The 17,870-nt window shown below is 41.3% G+C and overlaps 1 protein-coding gene across 3 annotated transcripts in view; it reads left to right on the top strand.

The window, feature by feature from the left end:
* Nucleotides 1-17,870, top strand: part of ENPP3 (ectonucleotide pyrophosphatase/phosphodiesterase 3) — a 210,104-nt gene that overhangs the window by 70,312 nt on the left and 121,922 nt on the right. For all 3 annotated transcript variants that reach the window (XM_077486862.1, XM_077486861.1, XM_077486863.1), the window contains exons 6-9: nucleotides 8,899-8,996; nucleotides 11,273-11,352; nucleotides 13,198-13,317; nucleotides 14,618-14,727. In XM_077486862.1, the coding sequence (XP_077342988.1) occupies nucleotides 8,899-8,996; nucleotides 11,273-11,352; nucleotides 13,198-13,317; nucleotides 14,618-14,727 (408 nt within the window). The remainder of the gene's footprint in view (nucleotides 1-8,898; nucleotides 8,997-11,272; nucleotides 11,353-13,197; nucleotides 13,318-14,617; nucleotides 14,728-17,870) is intronic.

Genomic DNA, 17,870 nt, shown 5'->3' with positions numbered 1-17,870 from the left:
CCCTCTACCAAACCTACCTGCCATTCCATATAAACCCAGGCCCGGCAAAATTAAATAACAACTCAGCAGCATATCGCTGCTGAGAAACTGATCCATCCTGGATTTACCATCTCACACTGTGTAGCAACCTAGGTGAGATGTACACCCCCTCGATCACTTCTCCAGTGACATGTCTACAATATATATACCCATACATGATGCACTGTACTAGACTAGAAACAATCTGCTGTAGGCAGAATATACATCAAACATTGCATGGCTACACAATTGGCAATCAAATAGTATATATTATACAGTAAATACCTATATCATTCACATAGGAAATCCTCTTTAAAAGACAGAACTGAAATCCGCCACTTCTCCCGTATCCTTCACAGATGCGCCAGACTTGTGTAGTTGGAAAAAAGTCGCTGGCTCCACCCAAAAGGGAGAGCAAGGGAACTAGGTCCGAGAGGTAAATGGCTTACAGGGGATCATATCATATTACTACCTCCAATCAAAGATGATGGAGGAGAATATAGGTATAAGTAGCCACAGGTGAGAGGGGGGATTTGACCTACAATAAAAAGGAAAAAGAAATATAAAATATATATGTATGTAAAAATGTATGTAAAAAACCCCCATGTGGGAACTATCGCCTCTGTATGGGGAGATAGGTAGTATACCCATATACGATATCCAGAGTACATGGGTATAAAGATAGATCCTATTATTTGGTATAGGGTACTATACAAAATTAAAGTGTAGATAAGTGCTGGGAAATGAGGGTGGAAAGTACCCGGAAAGAAACCAGAAAACAAGAAACACCAAGTAAAAGAAAGAGTGAACAAATGGAAGTGAACAGAAAAATGTAAACGCACCGTGTGCAGGATCAAACGTAATACAACGTGACTATGGTGAGGAAAGGAAAAGAATAATAATGTGAAAATGCACGTGAAGTGCTACATAGTGTAATGTGCCACAGCTAAACATGAGTGGTACTGAGATTAGACTGTGTATATATACCTGTACGTAATTTCAAGTAGGTACACGTTAAAATCACGAAGCCCAGGAGGGGCAGTATGATGACAATAGTGAAAGGATAATAAAAAACGGTGGGCTTAGCAGTGGAGCCCCTCACATTCCTATGTTAACATAGAAAAAAAAGGGGGAAACAAACTGCGCTAAGGTGAAAGATTGTGAAGTGTGTAAAATAATTGTGAATTTCTTAAATGATAAAAAATATCAAAGGTGTTCAGCTGCGGCTTCACTGTATCACATACAAGCAAAATAGATAAACGAAAAAACATAAGCCGCGCTTAAACAAAGAAAAATGTGATCAGCTACTTGTACAGTAGTATTAAGATATACACTATATAGGGTACAGTGATATTAGGATATACACCATATAGGGTACAGCAACCCTTTAAAAATATGTGCGTAATATAGAACACATATATATTATTGTTCTGGATTCAAAACTTCGCTGCTGTGATTCACTATATATAATAAGAATGCATGACATAACTTATAAATACGAAAAATATATAAAACATCAACACCCAGTGTATAAACAATAAGTCCGTGTATAGAACGCCAAAATGATTGACGTAAGGCTGTAAATATAAGACCTCTAAAAGTAAAACATAATGTTCATGTAATCCAAACTGAGAAAAATCGTGTTCAATCCACCACCAGCATGTGTTGAGATTTGCTGCTTACCAGACGAATATGACCCCCCACTACAGAGGGTCACACAGAGCTCTATGAAATTGTGCACCACTTCCAGCCACGGGGGAGGGGATTCCACGATGTCCTCCTGGCCTTGCTGCTTCAGAAGCTCTTGGGAAGAAAAGCTCGCTCCCGTATACTTGGCTCAAGGTCCAAAAGAAGGACTCAAAGGCAGGGGCATCAAAATCAGATGTGTAAAAGAAAATACGCCTTAAGTCCGTGGCGCCGGCCGGACGCACACGGACAGACCCGTTCTCCTGGAACCCGTCACAAACACGAGGTGATAGCGTACCGCTCAGCCCTACGCGTTTCGCAACAAAATTGCGTCATCCAGGGGCACCATTCCTATGTTAACATAGGACAGAAGGGGTTTTGTATCTGCAAGTGAGTGAAAAATGAAAATATTAGACTCCTACAAGCAGAGTTATATGTAAAGCAATGAAGCGATTATGGTAAAGCATAAGTGAGATGGTTCAGTAACTTACCCTAGCGTATAAAAACCGTGCAGGTGCTGTCTTGCAATGAAGAAAGTGAAGTGGCAGTGTGGGAGAGTGGGGTATATATACCCCATGTGTAGTTTGGCTCCTTAAATGAGGTCAATCCCCCTTAGCAATCTTCGCCTATCGCGCCATGACCTTATTGGTCGCCATATTGGCCGACCGGATGTGGTCCCCTCGGCGTTCCGGAAGTGACCTTCCCAACATGGCGGGAGGTGCACGGTAACGTCGCACCGGCGTGACGTCAGCACGTCGCGTCGCACGCGTATGACGCGCGTGCGCAACGAGGTGCCGAGTCCGGTACCGTTCCGGAACGCCGCCGACCAGATATGTTGTCCCAGGGTAACGGGTGGTACCTACCCGTACATATCCCGGGACCAAACGGGGGGAGGCATGTGCGCATCAGTGCCGCCCCCCTCTTCTGGTCGTGAAGCCATGCCCGAAGGGTCCACCCTATGTTCAGCAAAATAAACCACAAGTGACAGCAAATGGCGCCCTCTAGTGGAGGAAAGAGGAAATGCACCGGACTTTCCGTCATAAAATATATGGAACAAATACCGCATATCATAAATAAAGAATAAATACCATTAAGCAAAAAAATTGCAAAAACATTTCATAAAGAATATATATATATAAATATATGCTTTACAGGTAATTCGGGTATACATGAGAAGAGGAAATCCACTGGTTATTACATAGAACATGGCAGACCAATTATAGAATAATACAATATATGCTCTATATTCCGTTAATCATGTCACACATGTGCACGCGTATGTCCCTCAAGCACGGAACAAGTATAAGTATAAAGAGATTAATCAGACATCTCAGAGGATGATTAGTGAGATGTCTGTATATATGTAGGCATGTGCACGTGTGCGACACATCAACTATATAAATGACCCAAGGGGCCACAGGGAAAAACCAAACAAAAAAGTAAAAAGGATAAAAAAAGACTAAAGCTAAAGAGGGCCGAAAGGATATTCGGATTTAAAGGGAGACGTGGAGGACATGTGGTAAACTCGCTCGACATTATTGTGTTTTGCCTGAAATGAATCCTTTCAGAAATGGAGCGAAAGATATAGCTTCATTCAAGCCTGGGGAGATGGTCGCATTTAATTTAAAGATCCATCTCTGTTCGAGTTGGAGAAGGGCCTTGTTCCAATCTCCTCCTCGACTCGGGATATGTATGCGATCTAAAGCAACAAATGAAATTAAAGGCATCTTGTAATTATGTGTAGTTACCACATGTCGTCCAAGGGGTACATAGAAATTCCCAATCTCCATATGATAAACATGTTTAGCTACCCTTTTGTGTAGTTCCAACTTAGTTTTTCCTACGTAGTACGCCCCACACTCACACTCCATGAGATACACGACCCCACATGTCTGGCAATTAACAAAGTGGGACGGACGGAATGTTCGGCCATTCGGAAGACGAAAGATTTTGTCACGTTTGATATACTTACAAGAAGAGCAATGCCCGCAAGGGAAAGAACCCAGAACTGAGCAGTGCCCTGCTCGCTTTGCTTCATCTCTGTATTCGCTTTGTACCAGTTTGTCGCGTAAAGAGGTGGCGCGTCTATAAGTAATAGAGGGATATCTCGGAACTGGTTTTCCAATTTTTTGGTCATCTTTCAATATAGGCCAATGTTTCTGGATGATGTGACGAATCGGAGCATGCTGTCGGGAGAAACGAAGGATGACCCTGGCGGTGCGTGTGCCAGGGCCATCTCTCGCCGTCCCGGGATGCAAAAGGCTGTTGCGAGATTGGGCTAAAGACCGATTGTACGCCTTGCGCAAACATGATCGGCTATATCCGCGAGCTAGAAGTCTAGTCTGTAGTTGGGCGGCTTCAACCCTGAAAAGGACATCATCCGAACAGTTCCTGCGTAGCCGCAGGTATTGGCCATAGGGTATAGACTTTTTTAGAAAAGTTGGATGGAAACTGTCTGCATGGAGTATAGTATTCCCAGCAGTGCTTTTACGGTACAAGGTGGTGGAAATTGAGTTAGTGGGGGAACGCCCAATTTTGATATCCAAAAAGGTGATCAGATGATAATTGTATGACATGGTAAATTTTAGATTGTACTCGTTAATGTTGATTAGAGAGATAAATTCAAGTAGCTGATCCTCCGTACCCTCCCATATGACGAGAATGTCGTCGATATAACGTCGCCACAAATGAATGTGGCGCGTGAAATCGACGAGTCCCCTGTCAGATAGGAGGGATTCCTCCCACTCCCCCAGGTACAGATTGGCGTAGGCCGGGGCACAGCATGTGCCCATGGCCACGCCCTGCACCTGGAGGTAGTGGGAGTTGTTGAATACAAAATAATTGTGATGTAAAATGTACTCCAATCCCTGGATGATAAAATCATTCAAGGTCTGATCGTGCAACCCCCTGTGTTGTAGGATGTTCCGTATAGCTGCAATCCCCTTACTATGGGGTATCGAGCTATAAAGGGCTTCTACATCAATGGCTACTAGCCAAGCATTGGTCGGTAGCGTTACATTATTAAGGATCTGCAGTAGGTGTATAGTGTCCTTGACATATGACGGCATCTCTATTACAAGGGGTTGCAGGAAGGAGTCAATTAATTTACTAAGGTTTTCAGTTAACCCCCCCCTGCCCAAAATTATGGGTCTACCAGGTGGATGAGAGGGATTTTTGTGAATTTTGGGGAGACAGTAAAAGGTAGCTTCCGTAGGAAACTTAGTATTGATGAAAAGATATTGATCCCGGGTGATACTTCCCATTTGTAGTGCTTTGTCTATCAATTCATAGAATTGTTGATGGTAGGTTAGTATTAGCCTAGTGGGGATAATTCTGTACCAGTCAGCATTGTTCAGTATGTCCTGGCACATGCTGACATAATCGGCATTGTCCATTAACACCACATTTCCCCCCTTATCCGAGGGTTTAATAGTGATGTTAACGTTGTTCCCTAGTGATTGAATGGCTTTGTACTCTTCACTACTCAGATTCTTGGGGTAAATTTGCTTACGGCGAAGTTTGGAAATGTCCTTCAACACTTGTTTAACGAAAATCTCAATACATGGATTTAAACTCAAAGGGGGGAAGGAAGCTGAAGGTTTCTTTAGAGATAAATGGTGTTTCCCCAAGTCAGTAGTATTTCCTAGGAGAGACTCCAAATCAACCAAATCAATCAGGTCCAGAGTGTTGTTTTCCTCGTATAATAGTGTTAGATCACGTAGGGCTCTAAGTTCTCTCATGCCTAACTTGGGTATCTCACGGTCCTCTCCATCGACATTCTCCTTCGCATGCAGGCTCTGAAGAAGGAGCCTGCATGCGAAGAGTTGAATGTCGGTTGTCACCTCAAAGATGTCAAATTCTTCCTGCGGGCAAAAAGTAAGACCTCGTGAAAGTACATTTATTTCTGTTGGGGTCATAGTATAAGATGACAAATTAATTACGCACATGGATTCGGTGGGATCCTGGTAACAAAAGTGTCCAGATTGCCCAATCCCCTGTTGTTTGGGGGAAGGGGGGGCCCCCGTATGGCATTTAAAGTGTTAGATTTAATCTCGGGTACCTGTTCCATAGTATTTGTATCCCCCCTATGTTGTAGTGTATTTGCGACATCCTGAGTGACCGGTCTATTAGCATACCCATTAGGGGATTCATTTGCAGATCTGATCCCACTAGAATTCGGTATCGGGGCCTGTTTATTATCAGATTTTGTTTGAGTCTCCCCAATGTTACGTTTCTTTCTTTCTTGGTCGGGTGAATCTCTATTATGGTTTCTCTTAGGTTTCCTACGCCCTTTGTTCGATATGATGGATTTAGAGTGACCAGTGGGTGCGTTGTTAGATTGCAACGTGTCCACTTCCTTAGTGTGAGTATGTTTGGTTAAACTACCTTTTGAAGTGGATATGTTAGTATTCCATTTATAGGCCCGACCTTCAGAGAAGGTCGATTTATCCATCCAAAACTTAGTTTCCTTTTTGCGCAGAATGTCACAATTAAAGGTCTGCAGGCCTTCATCAAGTTTGGTCCGCAGATCCGAGAAACGTGTGCTGTGCAAGAAGGGTTTGAGGGCAATTTCCAAGTTGTTAATCTCACCATCAAGGGTTACCATTTGTCTATTGTATTCCCTGATGAGAATAACCATCATTTGTTGTGAACATAATTTAAGGTTCTCTTCCCATTCTATCTTACATTCGTTGCCGATGTGATCCATATTTGGGAAGATCTGGACCCGAAGTCCTAGAGGGTTAATATTATTTTCAATGTATCTCTCAAACGTTTTAATATGCCAAAAAAGTGCTGACTTCTTTTCTAAAACTTTAGTAAATTTTGAAAAAAGAGTAGAGATTTCTGTCTCTGCTCGATCACCATTTTCAAATTCAGTTTCATAACTGGACATTAGATTGTTCCAATCATCCCCTTGAAAGCTATTCATGTTGACAACAACGGACAAAAAACAATCGACAAAAAACAGTGCCAAATTCAAATAGTAATAAACCAAGTAAAGCTCATGTCCCGGACCTCATATGTTACCGAATGGGGAAGGGTGTTTAACCACCCGGGTTTTAGAGACAAAAGAGAAAAATGGACGATAACACCCCAATATGGGGTCAGAGGGCGCTGATCACCCCTGGTATATTGAAAAACAAAAAAGACAAGAATATCCCCGAATGGGGTTTTTTGCCAGCGTATATTACCTGTAAAGGCTTAATGGGTATGTATGTGTGAATAATGACGTATGACAATTTGTTGAAAATAACAAATGTTTATTAATAAAAAATGAGGATTAAACAGGTGACACAGTGGTCAGGGACTGAGCTCAACTATGCGAATAAAAATATAGCATATTACATATGTGAACAGAAATACAATTGTAATACTTAAACTATGATGTAACTTAAGGTGCAAAAAATAGATAATGTGGACCCTTTACGCGTTTCGACCCGCTCGGGGGTCTTCTTCAGAAGGTTTTTATCTATTATAGAAAAGGGGGAGACAAATATAAATATATATATATACCCATACATGATGCACTGTACTAGACTAGAAACAATCTGCTGTAGGCAGAATATACATCAAACATTGCATGGCTACACAATTGGCAATCAAATAGTATATATTATACAGTAAATACCTATATCATTCACATAGGAAATCCTCTTACATATACCCAGATAAGTGACCTTCCTCCGGTAATACACAGAGATGAAATACAAGTTCCTACATAGGTGGTACCTGTTTATCTGTTGTCTTCTCTTCTCCACATCTGTTCAAAAAACAGAATTTATAAAGCGTGTCTGAGTTGTCAGAAAAAAAGGGTGTGGAGAGCTGAAGTTACACTCTGCAGAGCTCAGTGAGGAAAGCTGTGATAGCTGATTGGAGGGAAGGGACACATCCTCCTTTATTATTATTATTATTATACAGGTTTTATATAGCGCCAACAGTTTGCTCAGCGCTTTACAACATGAGGGCAGACATTTGGTACAAGAGGTACATAGCACACAGGGACAGAGCCAAGGCTGTCAATCAGCTGGAGATTCCTCCCCGTCAGCTTTTTTCTCTTGGTATCCGGGAAACTTGTCAGAATTGACTCAGAGGAATAATCAAAGTCCTTTACCTCAAACCACTTCCCTGCTCCTTTCTAATAGTTTGTCAAGCTAGTGCTGCACGCTGTATCAGAAAGGTCAATGATGTGACAGTGTAGGTACATACTGGGGGAGTGCCATAAGTGGGGAAACATGCAATTGTAATTTGTAAAAGGCAAAAAATACGTTTTTTAAGGGAAAATTATGCTAAAAAATAATGCAATAATAAATAATAAAGGGTAAAATCATTTTAAAAGTGAGCGTTTGTTTGTTTACATTTTTGCGGTAGTATGCGATATGCGCACAGAGAGATCACAAAAATACTTATAGGTATAACATTTAATTAAACTATGATAGCTACAGATAAAAAATTTAATAATATTAGAAAATATAACAAGTATACTTAACTAAACATGCTGTTACTGCCACGAGTCCCTCCATTATGGCATGCACAGAGGATCAGAATCAAACGCATGCATGATGGCAGTTCTGAAATGAGATAGTTATTCCAGGTTTTTGCTGTAGTATATAAAGTATAAAGTATAAAGTATATAAATATATTCCGTACTCATATGGAAAAGCAATGGCCAATAACCCACCGCAAGCAACAATATGACCTTTTAAGGACTTGATCAGTTTGCAATGACATTCCTTTAATATGCAGCCAGCTAAGGTAACCAGGTTAACCAGGATATTAGAGACCTTTCTTATATATTGTGAGACAACTAGACAACTGTAATGAAATATGAAACATGCAATTTCCATATCAGGGTTTAATACTATTTTTACCCTTGGAAGTCCGTTATCCTAATCAGTTACTTCTAACTTAAAAAATGACTTCAGTGTCTTTGTTGTGATCTTTGAGAATGAATTACTTCACATTACAAGCAGCTAGAAAAATCAGTAAGGGCGTGTTCTACAGCTGTTTTTCTACTTGTTAAGAATATGCAAATACTTTTTGTCCATTTTCTGGGGGCAGGTGCAATTTAAATGACGGTGGTAAACATCTAATATGTCTGTTTTATTTATGTTTCAACTTCTTATACTTAAAAATGATGTTTTATAGCATAAGAAGTTCATTAACTCTCATAAATTTGTATTCTGTGTTTCCCAGGTTTGATCTACCTCCTGTTATCCTTTTCTCATTGGATGGATTTCGAGCTAATTATTTAGATACATATGCTGACTTGATGCCAAATATAAAAAAACTGAGTTAGTATTCTTTTCTGCTACATAATTCTTTAAGGGTTCCATAGTTATGCTTTTTTTCTCAGAATATCGCCATTCAAAAATATTAAATTCAGGCCAGGGTAATCAAACTATGAGAAACTTTTAATGGTTCAATATGTAGTATCTAAAATTAACATTAATTAACGTTAAAATTAACACTGGTTAACAGTAGTTTACCACTAAAAAGATTTTACTGTATGTGTTCATACAGTAGTTCCGTCAATTAATTGGGAGTTTGTACTGTATAATGTGTAGATACCATACATGTTCATGTGTGTACAGTACATTTTTGCAGTAAACAGTACACCTAATCTACTGACATAGATATTACATCTATAAAATAGCATCAAACTTATAGCATATGTAAGAGAATGGAGTGAACATAACTAGTACTAGTCCAGTTGTTTTTATTTTAAAGGGGTTCTGAACTGCAACTGCATTAAGCAGCCTTCTAGACCTCTTTCTTACTTGAAATCTTGGTTTTCTTTAAAACATGAAAAACATAGAATTTGCGTTCCTGATGCTAACACCACAAAGTCGTACCAAAACTTTAAAAGAATAAGGTGAATATGCACCTCTCCTGCAGGTGATGTGTTAAATCTTTACTCTATCACAGATATTCAGATGCTTCTACAGTATAGGATGCTTTCATGTGTGTCTATTAGTTTGTCCCACACTGGATGCCGTGGTTCCTCCTGATGACCTCTACTCTACTATTGCACCCTTTTTTTTATTTGATGTCTTCAATAAACATCTCACAGGGCTTTAAAATTATCCCCAGTCAGAAGCTAGAGATATTCAGAAAATGATAACTTGTGTAGTAAAAGAAACTGAATTATGAACCACAACACTGAAAAATAAATTCTATGTAGAGATCATCTATTTTCTTCTGTCTATAGTTATTGATATAATGGTACATCTTCTGTCATGAAGGTATTGCTATCTATGAGTCCATTGAGAAGATTTCTCCTCACTGTGATACTTGGAATGAGGATGGAACTCACAGGAAGGCCCACACAGGAAGGACAACTGAAAACTGACAGAGGTTCTAACCTCCCTCTCATACTGTTTTATTTATCTCCAGAAATGAAACAGCAAATTCAAATTTTATCTAATGCCGTGTACACGCGATCGGACTTTTCCGCCAACAAAACCGTGGATTTTTGTTCGAAGGTTGTTGGCTCAAAATTGTCTTGGATACACATGGTCACACAAATGTTGGCCAACAATTACGAACGTGGGAACGTGGTGACGTACAAGACATACGACGAGCCAAGAAAAATGTTCAATAGCCAGTGCGGCTCCTTCTGCTTGATTCCGAGCATGTGTGAACTTTTGTGGAATGGACTTGTGTATACATGATCAGACTTTCCGACAACAAAGTTTTGTTGGTGGAAACTTTGAGAACCTGCTAGCAAATGTTCGATGGAGCATAAGCATGGTCGGACTTTCTAACAAGCTCACATCCAACATTTCCCGTCGGAAAATCTGACCGTGTGTACGCAACATAAATCTGAAACAATTTTTACTTAGTTTTGGATTGAGTAGGGAACAGACAGGACCTTTGTCAGGTTTGTATTGTTATTTGTTCCCTTGTTGGGGAGATTTTCCCTAGTGACCCCTGTCACTGGGAGAGAAATAATGGAAAATCAAAATTTTTAGTTGTTACTTGAGCAGGAGGAAAAATCTTTTAATGAGGACATTTGTTCCAGTGACAACTTATCTAAGCCCCCGTACACACGGTCGGACACTCTACCAACCAAATCCGTCGGATTTTGTCCATCGGATTGTGTCCGAAACTATTGCATACACACGGTCGGACAAAGTTGTCGAAAAATCCGATCTTTCAGAACGTGATGACGTAATTTCGTTACGACGGGACTATGTTCAGGCTAGTAGCCAATAGCTTTGATGTAGGAATTTGATCTGAGCATGTGTGGCACTTTGTCCGATCGGAATTCTCTACACATGATTGGAGTATGTCCTATCGGACCAGTTTGTCGGAAAATATTTCCAACAAGTTGGAAAATTTGGTCCGACGGATATTCCAACGGAAACAGTCCGATGCATACCACACACAGTCGGATTATCCGACAACATGGTCCGATAGGACACATTCTGGCGGATTCTCCGACCGTGTGTACGGGGGCTAAGAGAGGCTTTATTGTACATATACTGAATATTTTAAACTTTCAAATTGTAAGAAAAAATGGTTGAATTCTAATGTGCTAAGAATATGATTTATGTACTCACTGCAGGAAATTGTGGAACACATTCTAAGTACATGAGAGCGGCATACCCCACAAAGACATTTCCCAACCACTACGCACTAGTTACTGTAAGTTAAAGCACTTTTTTTTCCCTTCAAATATTAAACCTGTTATTCTTTGTGCAATGGTTTTTTTCTTCTCTGTGTGCCCCCATAGCATGCCAGCTGCTATGAAGACACTCACACCGGCATGCTCCTGAGCAGGGCTGTGTGTGTCTATAGACATGGCTCTGCCCCACCCCCTGCTTCCTTATCACTGGTTTCGACTGGCAGCAGCAGGGCCAATGGCTTAATAGTAAACTGATAGTAATTTGTGCTCTTCCTCTGGGATAAAGCCAGAAAATGGCTCCTGCTGCTGTTGAGAGGGAGGGGAGATGAGCTGCTAGAGATGGGCACAGCGCTGAATTAGATCAGGCTCAGGTAAGGCCCCATACACACTCAGTTTTTCTGCCGAGTTTTTCCTTCAGATTTACCAAAACCACATAATATGAGGTCAAACCTTAGGAGTTTCAATGTGTATGCCAGGCATGTCCAAAGTCCGGCCCGCGGGCCAATCGCGGCCCGCGGCCCGGTTTTGAACGGCCCACCTGGTTATTTGGACATACATATCTTTTGTGGCCCCCGGCGATCTCCCAGCGCCGGGGCCACAAAATATATTTATGCTTCGGAATGTACAGGGAGGACAGGACCGAGCGCCGTACACAGGAGAATTTCCTGTTTACGGGCGGCCTCTGTAATAGGAAGTCCTTCTCCTGCACTGCCATTGGATGACTGTTCTGTCCATCAAAGGAGGCGGGACTTTCTATTAAAGAACCCGCCGTGTAAACAGGAGATTCTTCTTTGGCACTCGTCAGTGCATTCCTGGCAATGGTGCTGCATTCCTGGCAAAGATGCTGCGTTCCTGGCAATGGTGAGGCATTCCTGGCAATGGTGAGGCATTCCTGGCAGTGGTGCTGCGTTCCTGGCAATGGTGAGGCATTCCTGCCAATGGTGAGGCATTCCTAGCAATTTTGCTGCATTCCTGGCAATTTTGCTGCGTTCCTGGCAATGGTGCTGCGTTCCTGGCAATGGTGCTGCGTTCCTGGCAATGGTGAGGCATTCCTGGCAATGGTGAGGCATTCCTGGCTATGATGGGGCATTCCTGGCTATGATGGGGCATTCCTGGCTATGGTGGGGTATTCCTTGCTGTGGTGGGGGCATTCCTGGCTATGCTCGTGGCATTCTTGGCTATGCTGGTGGCATTCCTGGCAACAGTGGGTGCATTCCTGGCAATGGTGAGGCTACATTCTTGGCAATGGTGGGTCTGCAGATGTGCACTGATTAGGCTGCATTGGTGGGCACTGACCATTATTTTGCTTCACAGTTCTTTATTTAAACTTTTTTTTTTTTCCTGAAACTTCCCTCTTAAAGGGAAGGTGCGTGTTATACGCCAATTAATACAGTATGTACAAATACGCCCAAGCTCATCTCTTCCCACACACAGTCACAAAGGCAAGAGAATTCTTGTTGGGCCCTGTATTAGTGCTCGAACGAACACACTGAGACCGACTTTTAACGGTTCAAAGAATGTCAGGCAAAATGGTCGGCCCTCGCACATGTTCACTTCATCAAATCCGGCCCTCTTTGAAAAAAGTTTGGACACCCCTGGTGTATGCAATCAGGCAGGCCCTTCTACTACATGGTTTTGGTAAACCTGAAGGAAAAAATCAGCAGATAATCTGATAGTGTGTATGGGGCTTTAGTGTCGCTTTATGTGTATGTAAAAATGATTTCTTTTTAAACATATATATGCTGCTATCTACTAAAATCTAAAATACAATATAGCTACTAAAATAGAACAATAGAATTTCCCCCAATTAACATACTGACATTGTTTTTCAATCTAAACCTTATTTTCATATCTATTGCTCTTAGGGGTTGTTTCTAGAGTCAAGTGGCATCATTGACAACAATATGTATGATTTCAACTTGAACAAGATGTTTTCACTTTCTGGAAATGAGAAATTTAATAGCTCCTGGTGGGAAGGACAACCGGTATGTGTTTTTTTGTTTTTGTTTTTTTTTTCATATTTCTGGTTTAAATTTTCAGTTGGAAACTTACAAATTGCTGTATTTTTATAAAAATTTACACTCCTTAAAGTTTTCCACTGTAACTTTTACACCCAGCTATCATACATATTTATGCTAATAAATTATTTAGGTTGAAATTTAACATTGATAAATATATAATACTGTGCTTTTGTAAGTATATGATTTTTATGTTTTGGCCATTAAAATTTACACTTAATAAATGAAAGAGATTGTATAGTGATTGTAATGCTTATTAAAATATATTTTGATAAGACTCTTACATTTTTTTAAAGCATAATCTTGCATATTTTTGTTATTGTAATAATTATAGAGATTTGTACATTAGCCAGTAGAGGATGCTGATGTTGGTTCAGTGCCATCAGTCTGCCTCTCACCTAGCAACTGGATTATAAAGGAATACAGAACTTCCACCATCAGGGGCAGTGGAGGAAGCTTAAAACAGTGAATATTGCTAGCGGTTATAACAGCTGCTAGAATAAATTGCATGTAAAATATGACAGGCTGGTTGTACCCAAGTTGATCGATTGAATACATTTAGTATATTCAGCCTGTTCAGACGAAATTCGAACCATCTATGGCCGGCTTAAGTGAACTTTTTCTACTCCTTTTAGGAAAGTAAATTCAACAGGCTTGCACTGTGAGAAGGATCAATAATGCACAAGCATTACATACCACTGCAGTAGGAAGCAGAGTCTGCATATGTAATGTGCCAATACGACTGCCAGATCTAATTGCTGTATGGCTGAATTTGCATCGCATTCGGACCAAACTTGTCCAGGCCCCCTTTTTTTTGTCTGCACCAGAATCGGATCGCATGGGTATAAACACCCATGCGATCTGTTTCCTATCCAAATTCACAGTTCACTCTGCGATCTGCGAACCGATCTGGGGTTGTCATTAACTTTGTATTGAAGCCTGCAGTTCACAGAGGGCAGTGTGAACCGCCGGTGATTCAGGTGTGATGCTGAAATCCGCACTGGGTGTCATAACTGATGTGCAGCAACATGGCAGTTGTAGGTCAGAGACGAAGATAGAATCCTGCTTGGCTGAAATATATAGGGGGGTTTAATTTCACTTTAATTGGTTTCTAATATTCTGGTATTAGACTGAATGTGTGGAACTTGTGAATTTGAAAACGTAGATGTTTGTGTTTACCCATCATATTTAAAAAGAGAAACATCTCCATTAGTCAGTTAAATAATATGTGTTTATACTTCTCTTTGTATTTTTCCTTATTACAAAGATTTGGTTGACAGCTATGTACCAAGGATTAAAAGCTGGCACTTTTTTTTGGCCCGGATCAGATGTTCCCATAAACGGTTCTTACCCTACTTATTACAGACTGTACAACGGGTGAGTGTTTTTACATTCATTTTGCTTAAGGTGGTTGTTGCCTTATTAGTGCACTTGCAACAACACAGTTAGGCACTGTTTGCCATACTTAATTTTTATTTGCACAGTGAAAGCTTTTCTTGAATTGTAACTGTAAAAAACTATAATGGACAGTACTTAACAACTTGCCACCCAGGCCAATTCTGACATTTCTCTCCTACATATACAAATCATCATTTTTTTTTTTAGCAAAGAACCTAGAGAATACAATGGCAGTTGTTGCAATTTTTTATCTCACACAGTATTTGCACAGCAATTTTCCGAACATGTTTTTTGGAAAAAATAAAAAAACAGTTTTCTGCTTAAAAAAAATCCAAAACAGTAAAGTTAGCATAATTTTTCTTGCAAAGTTACACCAAGTAAATAGATACCTAACATGTCATGCTTCAAAATTGCACACTCTCGTGGAATGGCGCCAAACTTCAGTACTTAAAAATCCCCATAGGTGACGCTTGAAATCTTTTTTATTGGTTACATGTTTACAGTGTTACAGAGGAGGTCTAGCACTAGAATTATTGCTCTCACTCTAACGTTCGCAGCAATACCTCACATGGGTGGTTTTAACACCGTTTTCATATGTGGGCGGGACTTACGTTTGCGTTCGATTCTGCTGTGAGAGCACACGGGGACAGGGGCGCTTTATTTTTATTTTATTGTTCATTTTACATAATTTTTTTTTTACACTTCCCAGCCAAGGCGGCGCCGTTTGTTTGAATGCAGAGGCTGGGCGTGACGTCATAACATCGCACCCGGCCTCCGAACGATCATTGAGACTCTGGCAACCTTCTGGTCTGCCGGAAATCTCTATGGTAAAAATCCGGGGCCGGCGGATTCGTTCTCCGACTCACCAATGGAAGTTGTGAGTTGGTAGAAGCACAGGAGGGCGGCAGGTGGGGGGGGGGGCATCCACTATTGCCGCCTGTAAGAACGATCAAACTGTGGAACAACTGCTATGATCATTCTTATGTTGTAAAGAATTGCCGGCTGAATGATGCCTGTAGCTGCACCCATCATTCAGATATATCCGCTCAAAGTCAAGGACGTCATATGGCGGCCGGGAAGTGGTTAATTATGTTCATTGCATTTTGCAAATGTCAAAAACAGTTAATTGTTAGAGAGGTGGCAACATAAAATAGGTGTGCATATTATACTGTATATTATGCTGTAAGTGTTAGCCTGCCAGACGTTTTGTCATATAAGAACATTATAACAAGTCCTGTAAATACCTGTTGATCTTGCCAGAAATAACCTGTCCTTGTCACTTCCTGTGAGATAGGGATGGGCTGCTGGTTTAGACCAAAATTCAGTTGTTCCAGAGGTTTGTCTAATGGCCAAATGAAATGATTATTTGGCAGAGCAGAATCTCCAGCTGGTGGACCTTCAGGTCCTGGTATACATTTTGGGTGAACACCACATGATGTCATTGTCCAAATATGTCCAAATATGCCCATATTTCGGTCAAAGATGTCACTCAAGAGATCCTGCCCCTTTCTTTACATTCCGCTGCACAGAATTTGAAGCCGTTGTTTATGACGAGCAGTGGTCAGGAGCGGGTTGTGTTATTCATTGTGATTGATATGGATTTGAATCATTGGACAGCAAAATTATAGATTTGTACAGTATCACGGTACATTTTTCGTTTTTTTTTAAATTTTATTTTAATGTGTTGTAGCACTTACCCCCAAACGAGCCGCTAGTTTGATTGGGCTTACCGTTACCTTCTTTTCCTCAATTCACATCTAGGGGTGTCCCGTGGTAGATGACCCTTGAGAGACTGACAATAGATCCGCTTAAAGGGATTTTATGTGCAAAAACATAAACAATGAACAATCTCTTAAATCGAGATCAGAGGGTTAGGAATAAAGTTCAGGTACTCTTAGCCCTTGTACACACGGTCGGAGATTCCGATGACCAAATCCGTCGGAGTTATTCCGACGGATTAATTCCGGACGAGGTCCGGAAGTGATGTTGCATACACACGGTCGGACTAAGTTGTCGGAAAATCCGATTGTACATAACGTGATGATGTTATTTCGTTACAACGGGACTACGTTCAGGCTAGTAGCCAATAGCTTTGGTCTAGGAATTTGATTTGAGCATGTGTGGCACCTTGTCCGTCGGAGTAGGCTACACATGATCAGAGTATGTCCGATCTGAGCAATTTGTCGGAAAAAATTTCCGGCAAGTTGGAAAAAGTTGGTCCGACGAATATTCAGACGGAAACAGTCCGATGCAGACCACACACAGTCGGAATATCCGACAAAACGCTCCGATAGGAAACATTCCGACGGAATCTCCGACCGTGTGTACAAGGGCTTAGTGTCAAAGTTGAAGAACTTGCTTACTTTGACTGAATCCAGAGAATAGCCATTCACAACTGGATGTTCCCTCAGGTTGGATAGTCCCTCTCTCACAAGGTCTAGCAGCCAACAAGGTACTTAACTTCAGAAACAAGTCTCTGCCATAGACGTTGTTGTAGAACATACAAGAATAAGTCTCTGCCACAGACGTTGTTGTAGGACACATAGGAAAACTAAACTTATAGAACACTTGTGTGATACCTGGATCTTTCAGCCAGCCTGGCGATACCCACGAGACCGGATTCACTTTGGGACTTCAGCCCTTCAAGGCTCTTGCTAATAAACCAACCCGTATGCGGTCTTCTTCTGAAGAGTCCTCCCCTGGAATGCTATGAAGCTAATGGGTTTCTCCCAAACCGGAAACGGAACCCAAAGACCTCAGAATTCTGCTTTTATTTCCTTGCCTCGGGCTAGCCAGCCCCGAGACAACAAGCCATGTGCATCCGCACCCCAGGCCATAGCCTTCCTGGGGGCTGGTCAGGAGGACCAGGACCATGAAGTCAGCACATCCTTCTGGACCGGAACCCCAAACCACGTGACATCCGCATCATAAGTACCTTCTCACAGAAAGCACAGCAAGAGTGCCACTCCCACTGGGCAGGCTCTGAGAGAGAGTAATCTTAAAGCACCCAACCAGACTGTAGTTCCATGCCTGCCAGAAGAGACAATGCCCCCTGTGGCCAGGATGAACATCCCATAGTCCAGTCAGACTGATGCTGAGGTCCAAATTTAGGCAATTTCACC

This window comes from Lithobates pipiens, unplaced genomic scaffold, assembly GCF_037356315.1.
Source record: "Lithobates pipiens isolate NorthernLeopardFrog02 unplaced genomic scaffold, aLitPip1_a1.2 Scaffold_18, whole genome shotgun sequence".
In the NCBI taxonomy this organism is placed as follows: Eukaryota; Metazoa; Chordata; class Amphibia; order Anura; family Ranidae; genus Lithobates; species Lithobates pipiens.
Note: the sequence above shows the minus strand (reverse complement) of the source record. Positions and strands in the feature narration are given on the sequence as shown.